This window comes from Squalius cephalus, assembly GCF_949319135.1.
Source record: "Squalius cephalus genome assembly, chromosome: 1".
NCBI lineage: Eukaryota > Metazoa > Chordata > Actinopteri > Cypriniformes > Leuciscidae > Squalius > Squalius cephalus.
The window spans coordinates 54,264,900-54,285,017 of record NC_137122.1 but is presented as its reverse complement, the minus strand read 5'-3'; the positions used below and the strand labels follow the sequence as shown (position 1 = coordinate 54,285,017).

At 40.0% G+C, this 20,118-nt stretch overlaps 1 protein-coding gene across 3 annotated transcripts in view; it reads right to left on the bottom strand.

The window, feature by feature from the left end:
- LOC307160263 (uncharacterized protein) overlaps window positions 1–18,087 on the bottom strand; it is a 46,371-nt gene extending 28,284 nt beyond the window's left edge. Inside the window, exons 1-5 of one of the 3 annotated variants that reach the window (XM_079874219.1) lie at window positions 17,455–18,087; window positions 5,953–6,057; window positions 5,744–5,824; window positions 4,652–4,765; window positions 4,008–4,344 (exon numbers count right to left, since the gene is read on the bottom strand). In XM_079874219.1, coding sequence (XP_079730345.1) covers window positions 4,008–4,344; window positions 4,652–4,765; window positions 5,744–5,824; window positions 5,953–6,057; window positions 17,455–17,838 — 1,021 coding nt within the window. In that variant the 5' untranslated portion in view covers window positions 17,839–18,087. The remainder of the gene's footprint in view (window positions 1–4,007; window positions 4,345–4,651; window positions 4,766–5,743; window positions 5,825–5,952; window positions 6,058–17,454) is intronic. The other 2 variants (XM_079874221.1, XM_079874220.1) reach the window with 2 other exon arrangements.
- Window positions 18,088–20,118: the final 2,031 nt, after the last annotated feature.

Sequence of the window (20,118 nt, the reverse complement as noted above, 5' to 3'; positions counted from 1 at the left end):
AGGTCAAGCATATCCGTGGTACTGATAATGTCTTGGCAGACGCTTTATCTAGAGTACCTTAGTTAAGTATTCTCATGTTTATAGTTACTTGGGGTAACTGTATTGACATGGGTTTTGACACTGTATTGACATGTTTGTTTGTGTGTTTTTGTACTTTAAATTGCTTAATTTTGTTATGGGGACTGGAGTCACCATTTTGGTGTGGGGGTGTGTTATGTCCCTTCACTAACCTGTGTTTCCTTTGTCTCTGTTTGGCTGCTCTGTTATTGTTTATTGTGTGCAGGTGTGATCGATCACGAGTGGGCGGAGAGACACCCTTTAAAACATCAGTCACTCCGTGGAGAGGGGGGAGATCTGTGTTCTGGCAACCACGCCAATGATTGACCTTCCTGCATCTTTTGTTATAGTTGATCTCCCATTTTCTGTTTTGTTGGCAATTTATTTATTCTTTGTTTAATAAATCCCTAGACAAAACGAGTCCAACTGACGTTGCCGTCATTTTATGTTGCGGTTAGTATGCCTGATCGTAACAACAACATGACACAGACAAGGGAACACATGGCGGGAACACATGACAGGATCACATGTCTAAAAGGGAATCACATGACAGACATGGAAACATGACGTGAACAAACCCAAAAACAAAACCATGACACTAGAGCTGAAACAACTAATCGATTATTAAAATAGTTGTCAACTAATTTAGTCATCGATTAGTTGCTAAATAACTTTTATTTGCCGTAAGCGGCTCATTTCGTGCATATTTTAAATCTGCGGTGACCAAAGTGTGGCAGTAATGATCCACCGGAGGTTTTACTCAGCCAGTACAGCAGGAGAAGTAGCGAATAGCCAATAGCTGGCCTTGTTTTATGTCACGTGCTTCCCGCACAGCGTCTCTGCAGCATTCAGCGAGATGGCAGCTCGAGAAAGAAAAAGAAAAAAGCGGAAGATGAAACTAATCGAACGAAGCAGCATTCGGCAGTTTAGGATATCGCACAAGAATTGTCAACAAAGAAAACATTTCATCACTGGAGAGGTTTTTTTTTTTCCGACACCATCGTATCAATTGATTTTGATTAATATGCGCGAGGGAGAGAGAGAGAGCAAGACAGCGCTTGGGTGAGTGCGCGCGCGCGCGGCCGGGGCTCTCTGTTAAACTGACAGGACTTGTCACAAGCAAATGATACACTTTAACTCTATGATGGTTAAACTCTGCAATTCATTATTTTTACTCAGAACTAATGTTTTGGTAGGAACGAAAGTTTACCATAAATTTACCAAAAAAAGCTACTTTCAACTTTCTGATTGATTTCACAGCATAAGCTATAAAGCTGTTTCCCAGGTATAAGCTGTGTGTTTACAGGAAAAAATAAAATAAAATGCAATTTACTGCAACTGTATTCTTTATTCTTATTCTTCGTGAAAATATGTTCTGCAAGATTCCTTAATAAGCTTTGTTCGGGATGTTAAACTACTTTACTTTAGGAGCCCTAAGGACTGCCATGGTGAAAACATTTGAAATCTCCTTTGTGAAATTTGCTAGAGTACCTATGGGTCAGTGTTTTGATTGCAGAAGAGTTCGACAAAGGATTACTAACACATAATAAAACACAACTCCAAGTATGTTTTTGATGAGGATATGACAATGCAAAATGGTTAAAATCTCTAAAAAGTCTATGTTGAATGATAAAGACCCTTTGTTAATAATTTACTTGGGGAAAAAATGGCTAAAACTAAAATATAAGTACATAAACCGATTAATCGATTAATCGTAAAAATAATCGTCCGATTAAAGGAGTCATGACCTAGTATTACCTTGGATACCTACTGCTGTATTATAGTCTTTCAGGCCCTTCTAAAAAAGAAAAGTGGAAAAAAAATAAACACAGAGCTCCTCAGACCCTTATTTCTGAAGGCATTATTGTCTCGCGAGATCTGATGCGATATTTTGGCTGTCGTGGACAGTCATTTTAATAATGCAAATGAGGGGCGCGTTGATTGGTGGCAGGAAGGAGGGGGTTGACGCCGCAGGTGACGCTTTAGCATATCATTACAAAATGACATCATGGCGCAAATTATGAATGAACCCGACCTGGCCGCGACCGGCTTCCCGGCCAGTGTATAAGTATGAGGCGCCGTTTAGGGCTTAAATCAAACTTCATTCACGCACACATATATGAAACACGCTTGCATACATACTAAGTAGTCACACATACATGTATATGAACTCTCCACGCACATACTCATATGAGACGCGAGCACACACACACAAACTCGCGCACATACTCATATGAGACGCGAGCACACACACACACACACACAAACTAAACGGCGCCTCATATATAAGCGTTAGGCAATCAATATACAATAGCCGAATTCATGATGATCTCAGTCATTTGTTGTTTGCAAAGTAACGTTAGCAGCCATTCCCCATGTTTACCTCGAAGCTAATACTCCCGCTAGCATACAATAGCCGCATTAGCAGTTGGCTGCTGTTTGTTACACAGAGTAGAGCAATAAAAACACATTCTTACTGTTTCAATTGCAGGCAAGTGTCTGATTGTTGAAAATGGCCCCTTTTTCCCGAGCTTCGATGCCAACTTCGCCTGATATTACCTCAAATTTGTGAAGGATTCCGGCGTAAAATGTTTAGTTAGCACAGACACATAACGTTAAGCCAGTGGGAAGGGTTGTAGGAACCGCGTCATTAAAAATGAATTTAATCCACTGGTCCCTGACAGCTTGGTCCGTTCTTGGGAGAGAAAACACATTTACATGTTGATTCTGGCAGTCAACAACAGAGCAACTCAGTGTGCACTACGTTTCTGCTTCTTTCTCGACTGAATATGAGGGGAGGAGGGGCGCCAGGGCGCACTTCCTGCGGCAGGTCTGCGGTGTCCATATATGGTATATCCTGCCCCGTCATGACGTCAAGTCGGGGCTGAAATCAAAATCTCGTATTTGAGTGCGCGTGCACGCGCGCTGGTTTATGAACCCTGGGGTAAACGAACGCTTCACTTTTAAATATCGGCTTCCCGGCCAGTGTATAATCGTTAGGCAATCATAACATACATTGATTCTCGTGGAAAAGTGAAAATTGCAGGTCATGACTCCTTTAATCGATTATCAAAATAATCGTTAGTTGCAGCCCTACATGACACAGCTCTAATTAATTTCTGTAATCACATCTATAATTACACTGTAAACCTTCGCTTACACTTTAACCCACACTTAAACCTAGCCTGGCTCCGCCTTCCTATGTACTTCCGCTCAATTTTCATTTTCCTTCAGTACTCCGTCTGGGTTTGCGGTATATTCGTGGGTTTTCTCCGGCCAAATTTTTACTGGTCCAATCAGCGAACAGAGGGAGTTGCTGAGAACGATGACGTTAAGGTCGTGCGCTAGTTTGAGTCGTAGGGTTATATCACGACCAAAAGTAAGCGATTGGTTATGGCAGATCCAGAGTGGCTCTGGGCAGATCCAATAGTTTTAAACTTCAACAGAGTACCCGCCTTCAAGGAAGTTTACACTTGTCAATGGAGAGTGGTCAGACTCTCTGTACAAATTAAATGTACCTAAAAATATTTTTTGATGCAAGTACATAGTTAATATAAATGGATATATTTGACTGATTTGCAGGTGTAAAATGCAGATGAAGGCCCCTATAATGCCCATTTTATATTAAAGGGGCTTTATATAGAGTTCAGAAACCCTTGTCATTAGCGACACCGGTAGCTTTTAAGTAAAAAGTCAATCGTTTTTAATATTGTTGTTTTGGACCCCATTGACTTCCATTGAATGGAAAAACTGTATTCAAAATACCAGATGTGGGCCGGATCTGGGCCGACACTATGTTGCCATCTGGGATAAAACTTGTTTTAACATCGGCATCTTTTCAAGCAATAAGCCTCTTTGTGTGGTCACCATGAACTATAAATGTGATTATGAATGAATAATAGAATTAACGCAGGATGTTGTCGGTTGAGACCCTGCTGTGTATGTCGTACCCATTGCAGTGAGGAGATCCTGCAGATGTTGAAGCTGGGTCCGATCAGCCTTGTTTGCTTCCAGCTGTCCCACACGGGTCTCCAGACTCTCGTGTCTGTCTCTCAGTCTGCCCACCTCCTTCAGAGCCTCTACGGTCTCCGGGTAACGCTCGGCCCCAACGCTCACCCGGCCCGTCGCAGCGCACAGAGCCTCGTCAGACAGGGACTGATGTGGAGAAGAGAGATCTACACCAGGTGTCCCACCTGTACCTGCTCTGTCATCCTTGATCGGGCTACCAAGGTTCAAAGGGAGGACGGGTACGGTATCTTTAGCGGCGGAGACTGTGTCCTGCAACCCCTGGGAACGCAAGAGGGAATGTCATTTACAAAAGCACAGTTCATGCCACCTGAGGCTGAGATGAATGTCTTCGTTTTTGGCCTCAGTTTCTGTTTGTAGATGTTGGTTATGCATTTACATTTAGCAAATCATTCATTCAGGTCAATGTTTGCCTCAACTGCAGCTGCCGCCTGCTCTGACAAAACAATGACTGTGATAAGAACCTGTGAGATTTAGGATGGTTGTGAAAGGTTACTGGCTTCTGAAAGCTACAGGACACACTAAATTGACTTTGCGCTGTGTATTGAGTGATTACGGCTGGACGTGCCTCCTGGATCTTCTGCCTCTCACTGATGAGCGCCGCCTGCATCTCGTCCCATGTGACACACTGTGTGAGCTCCTCTGGAACAGGGTACTGGGCCATCTTGTCCTTCAGCTCTTTCTGAGAGAGAGGAAAAATGTAATTCAGCGTTTTCTAAATAAACATGACACAATAATTCTCTGACGACATAAAGTCCTTGTTATTGTTTCAGCACAAATCTCGATCATCAGGAACATGTTTGGCTCGAGGTCATGGTGCAAAGTACCCTAGGTTGATTTTACTCCGAACCATCCCTTTAAGGGTATAGGGGCGATTTCTGACACAGCCTAGGTCAGGGAACACATGGCAGGGAAACAGAACGAACAAAACATAATCCTGACAGCACTATTATAATGCAAAATGATGAATTCTTCATGCTTTAGTTATTCATTGTCTGTGTTTTAGTGAGTAAAGTCACGACGCTCCAAGTTCAAAGCAAAGGGAGATATTTGCTTTTACAGAAATCGCCTTTTAAGGACTACAACAAACGGCTGGTAGAGACTACAGTGAGCTTCCTCATGGGTTAGTGACATCACTAACCCTAAAATTTACATAAACCCCACCCCCGGGAATGCAATTTATAGATTATCAAGACAGAATATGCTAATCAATGATTAGAAGATAGGTAACTCCACATCAGCAACATAAATTCATCAACTAACCATTCAGAAATGTCCTGTTGCATTCTACATGTTGTCACTTCTTCTTGAGTCTCTCCATCTTTGTCTGACTGTGGTTTGAACATAAAAGGCTAAAAGTTTTTGAAATATTCAGTGCGTGTCTGTGTGAGGTAAAAATAAATATAAAAAATATCTGTGGGGTATTTTGTGCACTCTGGGGACATCAGAGACTTATTTAACATCTTTAATACTTTTATTTCAAAAGGAATTTCAACAGGAATCGATGTGATCTGGAGATCGCGTGAGGGATGTTGAGTGACTTCTGTGTACAAGAGGCTTCATACATTGGCACACTTTTGACAGTGGACTTTCTTTGTTTGTGAAATTTCATGAGGGTGAATTTGAAAAGTTATTTTTGGTTGAACTATTCCTCACTCACCGTGGTGTTGTCCAGTTCTTGCACTCGGTTACAATACTGCTCCATAGCCACAATACGGTCTCCCAACTCATTCATGTTCAGCTGAGGATGACAACATGTTATCAAGTGCTGAATATAAATGAGCAGAAATGTGAGTGATACTGGTGTGTGTGTGTGTGTGTGTGTGTGTGTGTGTGTGTGTGTGTGTGTGTGTGTGTGTGTGTGTTCACCTGGCTGAGCTGAACATTCAGCGCATCAACTTCCTGTCTCAGATCATCTCTGGACTCTTTGAGCGCCTGGACTTCCTTCAGCAGGTCTTGGATTAAGTCCATACACTGAGGAGGAAACAGTCTTTGAAAATTTACTTGGTTTCATTTCATACCTCTCATACTGGGCAACAGTAACTGGGAAACAAACACGCTCTTCAGAGAAAAAGCCCATAATCCCTTTTGCCTGAACTTTGAAGAGGGATCAAACTCTATGAGAGCACATCTGAATCAGTTAAGCACATCCTCCGTGTCTCTTTCTTTGAAAAGGCAAGTAATATACTTTCTGAACTTTTGACCTTTAACCCCACCAGAGGTTGCCATGATGGCACACAGCCCTGGGAATCACCCTTGAATCAAACAGGATGTGGCATCGCTGTCCGCCCACTTTCTGATATGTTTGCGTAACCCCTGATGTCTAACCTGTGTTACTCTTAGTGCTGTTTGCTTCCCTGTGAGGCTCTGTTTGATGGACAAATTTATCTTGGACGTAACTTTATTAAACTGAAGGGGTGACTAGCGTACAGAGAAAGGAAGCTTGATTCCACCACAGAATAAGAAATAAAAAAGGTAATTGTGACACAATTGTGAGTTTAAATCTCGCAACTGCATGATCTAAACATGCAATTGCGAGTTATAAAGTCATAATTAAGATTTAACTTTTGCAATTCTAAGAAAAAACATTTTCCATCAGAATTGGACTTTATACCTCACAATTGCGAGTTTATATGCAAGAAAATTGCGAGATAAAAAAAGTCAGAATTGCAATATAAACTCAATTGTGAGAAAAAAAAAGTCAGTATTGCGAGTGTAACGAAGACAGCTGAAGCAGATGCAGAAGCAGGATCCAAGTGCAGCAGGTTTTATTAAAGAAACTCAAAAGATAGCAAACTCAGAGACTCGGGAACAGTCAACATACAACACCAAGAACTCACCAAGACTGAAACAAAATTTCATACACAGTTTAAATACACAGACGGACAAGCTAAAGCAAGATAACAAGGGGGCGTGGCTAATGAAAAACACCTGGGGAGACTAATCAACATAAGAGGGAACTGCTAAACATAGGATGAGACAGGGGAACAGACATGAATCGTGACATAGCCCCCCCAATTAAGGAGTGGATTCCAGACGCTTCTCAGGATAACAGTCCAGGAGCGGAGGCGGGATGGAGGACGAGGCCCGTGGAGCGGAAGAGGACCTGGAGACTGCAGTAGGACGGGAGGCCAAGGCAGAGCAGGCAGTGCAGGTGGCCAGGGCGGAGACGGCCCTTCAGGCGGCCAGGGCGGAGACGACAGTTCAGGGGACCATTGAGGCCCCACTGCCCCAAATTTTCTTGGGGACAGCTATAGTGTTCGGCTCAGGAACAGACACCGGTGGCGGCCATCTTGTCCAGGGACACTGGCTCGGTGGCGGACGTGAACAGTCTCTGGCTGGGCAAACATGAACAGTCTCTGGCTTGGCAGGCGGGACGTCGTGAACGGTCTCTGGCTGGGCAGGTGGGACGTGAACAGTCTCAGGCTCGGCAGGCGGGACGTGAAGAAGTTCAGACTTTGCGGGTACTGTAGGGTTGCGGGGCTCCTCGTCCACCAAACCCACAGTAAAAGTTGAACCGCTCAAGGAAAGGGCAAGGTCAATATAATGCTCAAGAGTCCAGCTAGGGTCATGTAATGGCATTACAGAGCCGAGCGGCTCGGATAGTCCTCCACGAAAAAAGATCATAAGACATACCTTGTCCATACCAGTCAGGTGAGCCAGCTCTAAAAAGTCCATCACAAAGCTTTCAATGGGTCGATCCCTTTGACGGAGACGCATGATTTTCGCTGCTGGATTCATTATGTGGAGAGTTCTTCTGTGACGAAGACAGCTGAAGCAGATGCAGAAGCAGGATCCAAGTGCAGCAGGTTTTATTAAAGAAACTCGAAAGATTAGCCTGACTATGCAGGGTTTTTCCTGCATAGAGAATTATGAGGCGGCCGCCTCCGTCAAATTTCGTGCCGCCTCCGGCTCTCGACAATAACAAATAACTATGGGAATCACCGAAAACGTGAGGATGATTCTGTTTTATTTAATTTAATGTAAGTGGCGATTGATAGCCTATAGTTGATAATAATATAGGCCTACCTAATGTACTGGCGGTAACAATGTTGCGCTGTTGAGGCTTGCGCAGTTATTTATAACATAGTTAAGAAACAATATATAGCCTAGGCTACACGCGACCAGAGAGCTGTTTTCCTGAATACCATCAAGATTGAAACCGAGACTGATTTCCATAACTGTTCAATAAACAAATAGTTAAAATTAAGTCACTTACATTTTAGACGCAATCACTGTTTTTGTTCTGTTTCAGCAGCGAAAATAGTTCCAAACAAAGATCACAGCAGAACCATCGGGCATCTCTCACAACAACACTTGTTGCATTACTGAATGATTCAGCGTTTTGAACGAATCGGTTGAGTCAAAGATTCAATTACCCATTCATAAACTGCCTCATTCTGAATAAATCAGCCGATTGAACGAATCGTTTGAATGAATGACTCAATGACTCGCTCATTAAGACGGTCGCCTGCCGCCTCCTACTGGCGGTTTAGTTTCAAAGTATCATTCTTTTCAACATTCCTTATTTGTATATTCAAAAATATTTAAAATAATTAATTTAATACAGTTATAATTTTTCAGTGTAAATTATTTAATTTGATTGGTAACAGCCTAGTGTCTTATTATTTTAATTGAATATATTGATCAAATGTAAGAATTTGAAATGAAAGATGGAGCACATTTAATAAAATTAGGGGAAAAATGCCCTTTATAAAAGGTACAAAAAATTTGTGTTTTCAAACAGTGATGTAATGAAATATTGACAATTTAAGTTTGAAGGGAATAAAGCCTCTGTTAAGGCTATTAAAGGAGAACTCTGGTCAATTTTAACATTGAGCTCATTTTTTTGTAAATTTGGAGTGCTGTCAATACAGAGAACAACGACAAAAATCGGTGCTGTGCACTTGTAATGACACATCAAGGATGTTAAGAGGCTAAAAGCAGGTTTAAATATTGCCCCATTGAAGTCAACAGGGTGCAAATTTTAAAAAGAGGATAACACGGTGTAGGCAACACCGATTTTTGTCGTTGTTCTCTGTACTGACAGCACTCCAAATTTACAAAAAAATTAGCTCAATGTTAAAATTGACCGGAGTTCTTCTTTAAGGAAATGTAATTTTGCCAAAAGAAGAACTTTTATTTTAAATAAATGTTCATTTTAAATCAGCCTACTTCAGTGTGATATGTTATCATATTATCATGCTTAACACTAAGAATAATAATTTGAATAATTGTAATGTGATGATCAGATGCAGATATCTAAATCAAAGAATATGGGCGGTTTGCGGGTGGATTATCTATTTTTAAACGCGGATTCGGGTGACTCAAAGTGCACCAGATTAATGAATTTATCTTTAAAATGTACAAAATTTTCTTCAGGGGGGGCATGCCCCCGGACCCCCCTAGAGGTACCAAGCTCCACCCACAAAAATTATGTGGGAAACACATAAGGCTATATGATGATACAAAAAATACAATTTGAATGATCTTATTATTAAAATACATTATTAGGATTTTACCACCTCCGCCTCATTTTGAGCCAGGAAAAACCCTGGTATGTCAGACTTCGTACTTCCAATCAATTTCAGTTCGCTTCTGTACTCAGTCTGAGATAGCGACCTATCTCCCCGTTTTCCTCCGGCCTCAAAACAGCCGGCCAATCAACGAACAGAGGGCGGGCTGAGAGCCGTGACGTAGACGCTGATTGTACTGTGGATGCGTAGATTTACTTCACATAATCTGCAAAAGTCGTTCACAGTCATGTTCACTCCGGTATTTCGCTCGATGGTTTCTTCACATCATACATGTGTTTACAATGGAAGTTCGATGCGGCTGAGCCTGCGCATAACACACGTCATAACCAAACATTATGTGATTGGCTTATATATATATATGTTTTTTGTCATATGGGATTTTTTTTAGACGTGTATTATGGTAATACCCTTTTTATTTATTAATTTATCTATTTTGGTAGTGTTGGGGCATTACAATGGAAATACTATGCTTCTAGACCTTTTTGGAAAATATGGTTATACCCTGTTTTTTAAATTTTTTATTATGGTATACTATGGTATATGAATATAGTAATTAGTCAGTTCCATTTCCATATTATGTGATGGTACACCAAATAGTACACCTACAAAACAGTATTAAAAACTACCATGGTAATATTATAGCTTTTGGGAGTACCATGTAAAATACTATTTATAATTCTATTACTATGATATAGAGTCATGTGAAAAAGAAAGGATACCCTACTGAATTCTATAGTTTTACGTATTAGGGCATAATAAAAAAATCATCTGGACCTTGGCAGGTCTTAAAATGAGGTAAATACAACCTCAGATGAATAACAACACATGACATATTACACCATGTCATTATTTATTTAACAAAAACTAGACCAAAATGGAAAAGCTGTGTGTGACAAACTAAGTACAGCCGTACTGTTTCCATAGGAATTAAGAGAGTAAGAATCAATCAGTCTCTGCTAATCAAATGTCTTTGATTAATTGATCATGAGCAAGTGTGATCTCCTCTATAAAAGCAGGAGTTTTGTCAGTTTGCTGGTCTGGATCATTCAGATGTGTGTGTTCACACAATAACAAGGAGGAAAGACATCAGAAATGATCTTAGAGAAGCAGTTGTTGCTGCCATCAATCTGAGAAGGGTTATACGGCCATTTCCGAAGTCCATTATTCTACAGTGAGGAAGATTATTCACAAGAAAACATTCAAGACAGCAGCCAATCTTCCCAGGAGTGGACGTCCCAGCAGATTCACCCCAGGTCAGAGAGATCACGAAACACCCGAGAGCTTCATCTCAGACTCTACAGGCCTCAGTTCATGTGAAATCTTCAAGTTCATGACAGTACAATTAGAAAAAGACGGGACAATGGCATGTTTGTTAGGGTTGCCAGGAGAAATAATCTTCTCTCTAAAAAGAAGCACAGCAGCACAGCTTAGACACAAGTCATCGAGTCGATCATGAACTCCTCTGTAAACCAAAGTATTCTAGAGTCTAATGTGAGACTAACTGTCCGACAGCTAAAACTTGGCCGAAACTGGGTCGTTCAACAGGACAATGATCCCAGGAACACCAGCAAATCTACAACAGAAGGGCTGAAAAAGACAAGAATCAAAGTGTTGCAGTGACCCAGTCAAAGTCCAGACCTCAGGAGAGACCTTAAGAAAGCTGTGCATTAACAGATGAACAAACCTCAATGAACTGAAGCAACGTTGTAAAGAAAAGTGGGACAAAATTCCTCAACATTAATGTGAGAGACTGATACGGTCACACAGAGAATGATTCCTTACAAGCTATTGAATCATAGGGTGTACTTAGTATTTCACACATGGCTTCTCCATTGTGTCTTTAATTTTGTTAAATAAATAATGACACAGTGTAATATGTCATGTGTTGTTGCTCATCTGAGGTTGTATTTACCAAATTTTAAGACCAGATGATTTTTATAATGTTCTGATATGTAAAAGCATAACATTCTAAAGGGTGTGCTTTCTTTTTCACATGACTGTATATTGAAGTGATATAAGACATTGAAGAAGTACTGTGATATTACCATTAGATAACAGATATGCATACACTACGGTTCAAAAGTCTTAAGTCAGTACGACTTTTATTCAGTAAGGGTGCATTAAATGAATCAAAAGTGTCAATAAAGACATTTAGAATGTTATAAAAAATGTCTATTTCAAAGAAATTTTTATGTTGTTTTTTTTAAAAAATTTATTAATGAAAGAATCGTGGGGAGAAAAGGTATCACGGTTTCCATAAAAAAAATATTATGCTGTCAGAAATGTTTCTTTAGCATCAAATCAGCATATTAGAATGATTTCTGAAGGATCTGGAGTAATCAGAAAGAATAAATGACATTTTAAAATATATTCAACCAGGTCATAATCATAATAATACTTCACAATATGACAGTGTTACTGTATTTTTGAATGCAGAATTAGCATTAGAGCCTTTGTTAAACCCCAAATTTTGATGTATCAGAGAACACATCAGGTACTATAGTCCTGCCGCGGTCCGTTTCGCAAGGGACGATTTGTCATTATGAACCTGACAGCCCATTTGTTTATGGTAATTAGGTATGATAAGAATTTAGTCCAGCTGTTCACAGCAAATATAAACGACACACACAAGCTGTTTAACAAGTCAGTCATCGTTTGTTCTTTAACGACGTGAGTCATCGCCACAGGAGAGTTCAAACTGTCCCGGCTCGTCATTTTGTCACCATGACACCGTATCAGGGCACAGGGCTCTACTCCACACCCCGGTTCAGTCAAAACATCAGAAGTGAATATGATAGGGAACACCCTAACCTCATCAGACCTGGGAAAGAGCATGTGATGAGCGGCCTGACTCCGTCGGTTTATGCAACCACACACCCCTCCGGGAATCATTACCATCCAGACCCCCCTTGACGTTCCTCATTGAAGGCATCACTCCAATGAGCCGGTGTTTATTCTGCGGGTCACATGTTTGACGCCAGCATTGCTGTGGGTCACAAGTGCTTCTCATTCCTGTCCGGCCTCCCCGGATTCGGCTGGCGGGGGTCATCTGAGGGCACTGGCGGATAACCATGGGTGACTCCAAACATGTCCAAACCAAACATTAATGATTAAGAAGATGAGCAGGACCTCCCCGTGCACCGGCGGCTCTGCGGGAGGCTCATTACTGTGGATGGATGAAGACGTGATCGCAGCTAAAGCCAGACTCAGCGTCATGTGAGACGTATCAGTGCTGCAACACTAATGTCTTCCACCTTCTTATTACAGTTAAGATAGATGGGGGGAGTTGTGTGTAAACCTGAAGACTTTGTGTGAATCACTCACAACCAACCAAACGCTTGGATACACCTGACTGAATGCATGTTTCTGATGATCATAACCCTGAGTGATCATAATGCCACTGGGTACAAAAAAAGATGTTAGGACTGTTTCTTTTTTTTATTAAGTTGCCAGTCAACACCAGCGTTTTTAATCATTTTCACAAAAATGTCATGAATGTTTTGTTATTTATAACCAATATTCAAGCATTTAGGCGAATGTTTAAGCTAGATTTTCCCATGGTTTGTGTTGGATAGGTATCGGATCATATTTTTTTCTCCCCTCCGATCTCCGATCTAGCGTTCTGGGCCAGTATCGGCACAATACCGATGACGTGGATCAGATCAGGACATCCCTAGTTTGTAGTGGAAACAATTTGACCATTTACTGTATAAAGTTTTACAGCTTTACCGTTTACAACCATTTACAGTTTATTCTTCAAGCTATTTACCTATAGTAGCTAGTGCATCGGGAGTCTCACACTTCACAGAAAATAGATTTCTTCCGCATTGAATTTTTTTTTTTTTTTTTTTGGATTTTGGGTCACTACATTACATTATCATGTGTTATTTCATTTCACTATATGTGGATCATAGTAATAATGAAGAACAAGTAGGCTAGATGTTTCCAAACTTTTGACTGGCGCCTATGAGGGTCTGTTTACACTTCACCGATTTGAACTAAAAACGTAAAACTTTGTATGCGTTTTGGCCGTTTATTTACACAACAACAGTGTTTTGGGGGCCTGAAAACGCAAACATTTGAAATTGTGTTTCAAAGGGCAAGTTTCTGAAAACTATACTGTTATCTTCAAAAACATGAATTTGTGAAAACGGTGACATCCTGCATATTACGTATTCAGTCTATAGTGTTTCTTTACAAAGTAACATCGCCACCTACTGGCCTGGCATGAATAATACAACGATTTTACTCGTTTTCACGGATCTGTCTGTACGAGAAAAACGTGAAGGAAAAACTTTTCAGTTTTTATCGAATCGTTGTTGTGTAAACGTACCCTTAATTTCAAAAGTACAAACTCTGTTGTTTGCCAATCAACATACAGCAAAAAGTGTTTACCCTCCACACAGACTTGATCTATTTCATGATGCCTCATTTTAGTTAACAGGCTGTGCTGAGCAGAACTGTGTTTGGACTAAAACACTTGTGAAATGTGTCCATGTGGTGAATAGGAAGTGTTATTTGACGTCCATCACTGATATTTAAGTATCTGAGAAACAGGGGTTTGGGGAGTGTGACGAACATGTAGTTTGAGGAACACGAGACACAGATGGTGTTATTTGAGAATGGAGCTCAGTGTCATTGGGTCATTGTTCTGTGGGCTTTCATCAGTCATCTAGAGCTGATGAAACATTCAGCCTCCTGCAGACCCCCAACAGAGGAGCCGCTCGCTCGCCGGCCCGGGCCTCTACACATCACAGCTCAACTCACAATGCCTTTCACATTCATAAACTCTAACTTTTGTTCGCTTTTAACAACAACAACAACAAAAATTATTTAGGAATACTCTTCTATACAATTAATAAAAAATAAATAAAAAAAAGTCAGATCATGTTGGAAGAACTCTTAATTTCCCAGATTTCAGTATAATAATTACACAATAGAATTAGCCCACACAATCAATATTCAAATTTTAAGTTCAATATTCATTTCATTCGTTCAATATTCGTAGAGAAACATGTCATTTACTTCTCAGGGAACAAATATAGTATTCACAATTATTGTTTAATTATTCATGTTGTCTAAAAAAAATTCAATTCAGTCAGTGCCTTTTCCCATTCAAATTCCGAAATAAGATCCTGTGGTTTTTTAATTCCCACTGGTGAACCAATGAAGTGCAACAGTCGGATTCTGGAAGTAAAAACATTTTGTTTTCTCCATAGGGAAATTGATTTTTAATGAAAACTTATAAACCTTTATGAGTTACAGACTGTGAGCTACAAGGTTGTTTACCAGCGGTATTTGCTTCTGTTAAAGCCGTCACCCCGCTTTATTTCAACTTAGTTTTAAAATAATCATGTTGAATAGAGGAATTTGCGGTGGGATTAATTAACCTGTTTATTAAGATGAACTAATTAACTAATTTAATTTACAATACTTATTAACTGTAACCAGCCCTGATTAATGAGTGTTTGGGTTTAAAAGAGAAAGAGTGTAAGGATGTGACCAATCAGTGACGAGAATGAGGAATATAATGATGATAGATGTACATTCATTCACAACCTTCTTACCATTATTTGTGTTTTCGAGTGTCAAACAAATGAGGCATATCTGATTACATAGTATGTTAATGTAATACTAGCATACTATGTTTTCAAACATAATCACTGAATTATAAAACTTTTTTTGATTATGATTATCACGTATACACTCATAATAATAAAGGATCTTTACGGGCACATATAGTTCCATGAAAGAACCTTTCCATTCCACAAAAGGTTCTTTATACTGGAAAAAAGGTTCTTTAGATTATCAAAATGTTCTTCACACTTATGGAACGGATCCGTGAAAACGAGTAAAATTAGTGTATTATTGTACATAAACTGTATTATTCATGCCAGGCCAGTAGATGGCGATGTCACTTTGTAAAGAAACACTACATATAGTCTGAAAACGACGTAACCGTTTTCACAAATTCACGTTTTTGTAGTTTAGATGATAACGTTATTTTTTTCATTGTTGTGTAAATGAATGGCCAAATCGCATTAAAAAATCCGTTTTTAGTTGAGGGGCCGTTTACACAACACAAAACCTCGTATATGTTTTGGCCGTTCATTTTTTTGGCGGCCTGAAAAACGCAAACTTTTGAAACCGAGTTTCAAAGTGCAAGTTTTTGAAAACTACACCGTTATCGTCTCCGTGTAAGCTGTGAAAACGGTGACGTCATGCACATGCGCATTATGTGTTCAGTCTATATAGTGTTTCTTTACAAAGTGACATCGCCATCTACTGGCCTGGCATTAATAATACAGCGATTTTACTTGTTTTCATGGATCCGTGTGAACGGGATCGTTTTGACAATGTTGTCTGTACACTAAGGGGCCGTTTACACGACAACATTTTCAACTAAAAACGTAAAACATTTTATGCGTTTTGGCTGTTCGTTTACACGACAACAGCGTTTTGGGTGGCTGAAAACGCAAACTTTTGAAAACGGGTTTTCAAAGTATAACTTAAAAAAAAAGTGTAATCTCCGTGTAAACAACAAAAATGCACATTTCTGAAAACGATGACGTCATGCACATGCGTATTACGTGTTCAATCTATAGTGTTTCATCGCCATCTAATGGCCTGGCAGCAGAATACGGCATTTTCAGTCGTTTAATGAACTGCACTTTTACAGCATTTATTAGCCTAATCTTTGTTAATGTTAATTTCAACATAACTAATACTTTATTAAAATAAACATTAACATTAGTTAATGCACTGTGAACTAACACGAACAATGAACAGCTTTATTTTTATCAACTAACATTAGGCTAACAAAGATTAACAAATACAGTAACAAATGTATTATTCCTGTTAGTTAATAGGTGGTTGATTATGATTTCACTTTTCTAACTTTAGTTAGTGTGTAATCTTGCTGTTTTGAGCATAAACAACATCTGCAAAGTTACAACGCTCAAAGTTCAAAGCAAAGGGAGATATTTTATTTGACAGAAATCGCCTTTTAATAATTACAGGAACATGACATTCCTCCAGGGTTAGTGACATCTCGAACCCTAAAATGTACATAAACCCCGCCCCCGGAAACACGATTTACAGATTATCAAGACAGAATATGCTAATCAATGAATAGAAGATAGTTAACTCCACATCAGCAACATAAATTCATCAACTAGGCCTAACCATTCAGAAATGTCCTATGTTGTAGAACTACAACAAACGGCTGGTAGGGACTACACGACATTCCTCCCAGCTTGTCATTAACATTCCTCCATTCTACATGTCACTTCTTCTTGAGTCTCCCCATCTTTGTCTGACTCCGGTTTGAACATAAAAGGCTAAAAGTTTTTGAGATTTTAAGTGCATGTCTTGGTGAGGTAATCGAAGAAGCTGCTAACACACATGAGCTAGTGGAGCTGCACACTCTGTGCTGGGAGCAGCAGCTCATATGCATTTAAAGAGACAGACACAAAAAACTGTGTTTTTTCTCACCCTCAAAAAGGGACAATTTGAACATGCTATAAAAAAATATCTGTGGGGTATTTGGTGCTAAAACTTCACATACACACTCTGGGGACATCAAATACTTATTTTACATCTTGTGGAAAGGGCATTATACCACCCCGTTAACGAATGTTAACTAATGCACCTTATTGTAAAGTGTTACCAGCGAGGCAAGTGAGTAGCCTACAGTATGGAGGTAGATACTAGGTACTATGTAGGTAGGTAGTACTATGGTGATAGACCTACAGTGTAGTGGAGGTACCATGGTTCTGTAAAGCATACACTAGTTCACAGTAGTAGTTTTTGTAAGTTTCCTCCTGTCTCTTACCTTGGACACCCCGTCCTCGTTCCCCTGGGTCTTCCTGCGGAGCTGCATGAGGGTCCACATGTCGCTGAGTGCCGTGTCGGAGGAGCCCATGAGCTCGGAGGCGGTGGGAAGAGCCTCCAGCGCCCGCAGCTGCTCCTCCATCACCCGCACCCTTTCCTCCATCACCCGATGAGGGCTCGACGGCTCCAGCAGGGAGGCTTTGCTCTGAGCTGGGCTGTCATGGTCGTTGTCCGCCTCTTTCCATGCAGTTTTGACCCTCTCGATCTTCAGGTGTCCCAGGATGGCGTGTAGCAAAGTGTGCAAGGCGCTGAAATTGACCGCTCCGACATCAGGCGTCCCGATGGAGAGATCCAGCAGCTCATGCAGGCTTATGTCTGTCGACATGGTCTAAACAAATAACGTTACGATGCTGTCAAAACCGACAATCACAGATATGCTCGTTTGAATGACTTCTCTCTGAACAAGTACGCATGAGCCGATTTAACGTTAGTCTGTTTTCGAACATAATCACTTGATTACATCGGTTTAAACTGTTTTCTCATGTTTGTGAAGAAGGTAGAGTTATACTAAATCAGTTTATTGTGTCGATTAAAATGAGTCGCGTCTAGTTCATCATTTAAGTCACACGTTACCGGCTGCTTTGCTTTGGTCATGTTTGCTCTCAGTTTACGCTCTCCCCGCCTTCCGAAGATGCTGATTGGTTTAAATGCCTCGCGTCACTCGCGCTCTCTATCCTCATTGGATGAAGTCTCTGTTTGTCAACAGAAATTACCTTAGTATTGTGAGCGGCGGCGTCTTTGGGTGCTTAGCAACTGATTCAGTGACAGCATCGGCAGTGCACGTGAGAGCGGAGAGCGATATACATGTAGTTTAAATTATGTTACATGATAAAAATATCAAAAATTAAAAATAAAAAAATAAAAATAGCCTAAAAAGATTTCTTTTCATAGGCCTACTATAGGCTGCAATCATATTGGCCTAAACAAATAGCCGAAGTGTATAAGGCATTAAACGTTTTCTTCAGTTTTGTGTTCATGATGATTTCTAAAGCGGCGCTGTATTTTATTTATTTATTTATTTATTTATTTTTTCTAAAAGAATGTCAAATTCTTCATACTTTGTTGCAGTTTATATTTACAAACACAAATCTCCATAATAGCTGTTTCTGTCACTTGATAAAATTTCTTATCAAGAATATAATGGAACAAAATGATAAACATATATATATATATATATATATATATATATATATATATATATATATATATATATATATATATATATATATATATATATTCACACACATGTATATTGTATCCTATCAATATGGGCCAACATTTCTAAAGAATGCTTTCAGCACCTTGTTGAATCAATGGCACGTAGAATTAAGGCAGTTCTGAAGGCGAAAGGGGGTCAAACACAGTATTAGTATGGTGTTCCTAATAATCCTTTAGGTGAGTGTAAGTCCACAGTGACCTCTCCGGGTCGGAGAGTGGTGTCTTCGGGTTCATAAATTGTACACCACAGAGTTCAGAACCTGCAAAGAATGTCAAACGCACACACAACACTAATGAACAACAGTTCTCTTCAAGGCTGAAGAAGGCCTGTGTTCATTATCAGAAGAGCAGCACACCATAACAGACTGATAACACATTTCACTCCTTAGGGAAACAGGAACGGCATTAATCCTTTTTACTCCCTTGAGAAATGCACATGAGGAAATGCACTTAACAAACATCAGGTAAAACTATGTATACATTGACCTTTAACTTATGCAGGCCAACTAAGAAAGATAGATACGCAACACCTGGGTGCAGAGTCCTTTTAATCACTCTCTGAATCCCAAGAGAGTTATCATCAAAAGGCCCCTGGCTGTCAAACACTTACAGAGACTATATGAATACATGGATATACTTGATTATTGAACTTTTTAATAAGAATAAAGTAATCATTTCAAAAGGATATATATATATATATATATATATATTTAAATTGAAGAGGCAAGGGATTCTGACCCCAACCCTTCAATATACACTGTAAAAAGTGAACAGTTGGATCAACTTAAAAAAATGTGATAATTTAAAACGTGATAATTTAAGTTGAGAAAACTTAAATTCTTTAGGTGTTACCAATTGAAGTAATTGAATTGAATTTTTTTAAGTTGATCCAACTGTTCACTTTTTACAGTGTAGCATCTTGCAGTTGATGGAGATTTGTGGGATGCACATCCAGGGCACGAAGCTCCCGTTCCACCACATCCCAAAGATGCTCTATTGGGTTGAGATCTGGTGACTGTGGGGGCCATTTTAGTACAGTGAACTCATTGTCATGTTCAAGAAACCAATTTGAAATGATTTGAGCTTTGTGACATGGTGCATTATCCTGCTGGAAGTAGCCATCAGAGGATGGGTACATGGTGGTCATAAAGGGATGGACATGGTCAGAAACAATGCTCAGGTAGGCCGTGGCATTTAAACGATGCCCAATTGGCACTAAGGGGCCTAAAGTGTGCCAAGAAAACATCCCCCACACCATTACACCACCACCACCAGCCTGCACAGTGGTAACAAGGCATGATGGATCCATGTTCTCATTCTGTTTACGCCAAATTCTGACTCTACCATCTGATTGTCTCAACAGAAATCGAGACTCATCAGACCAGGC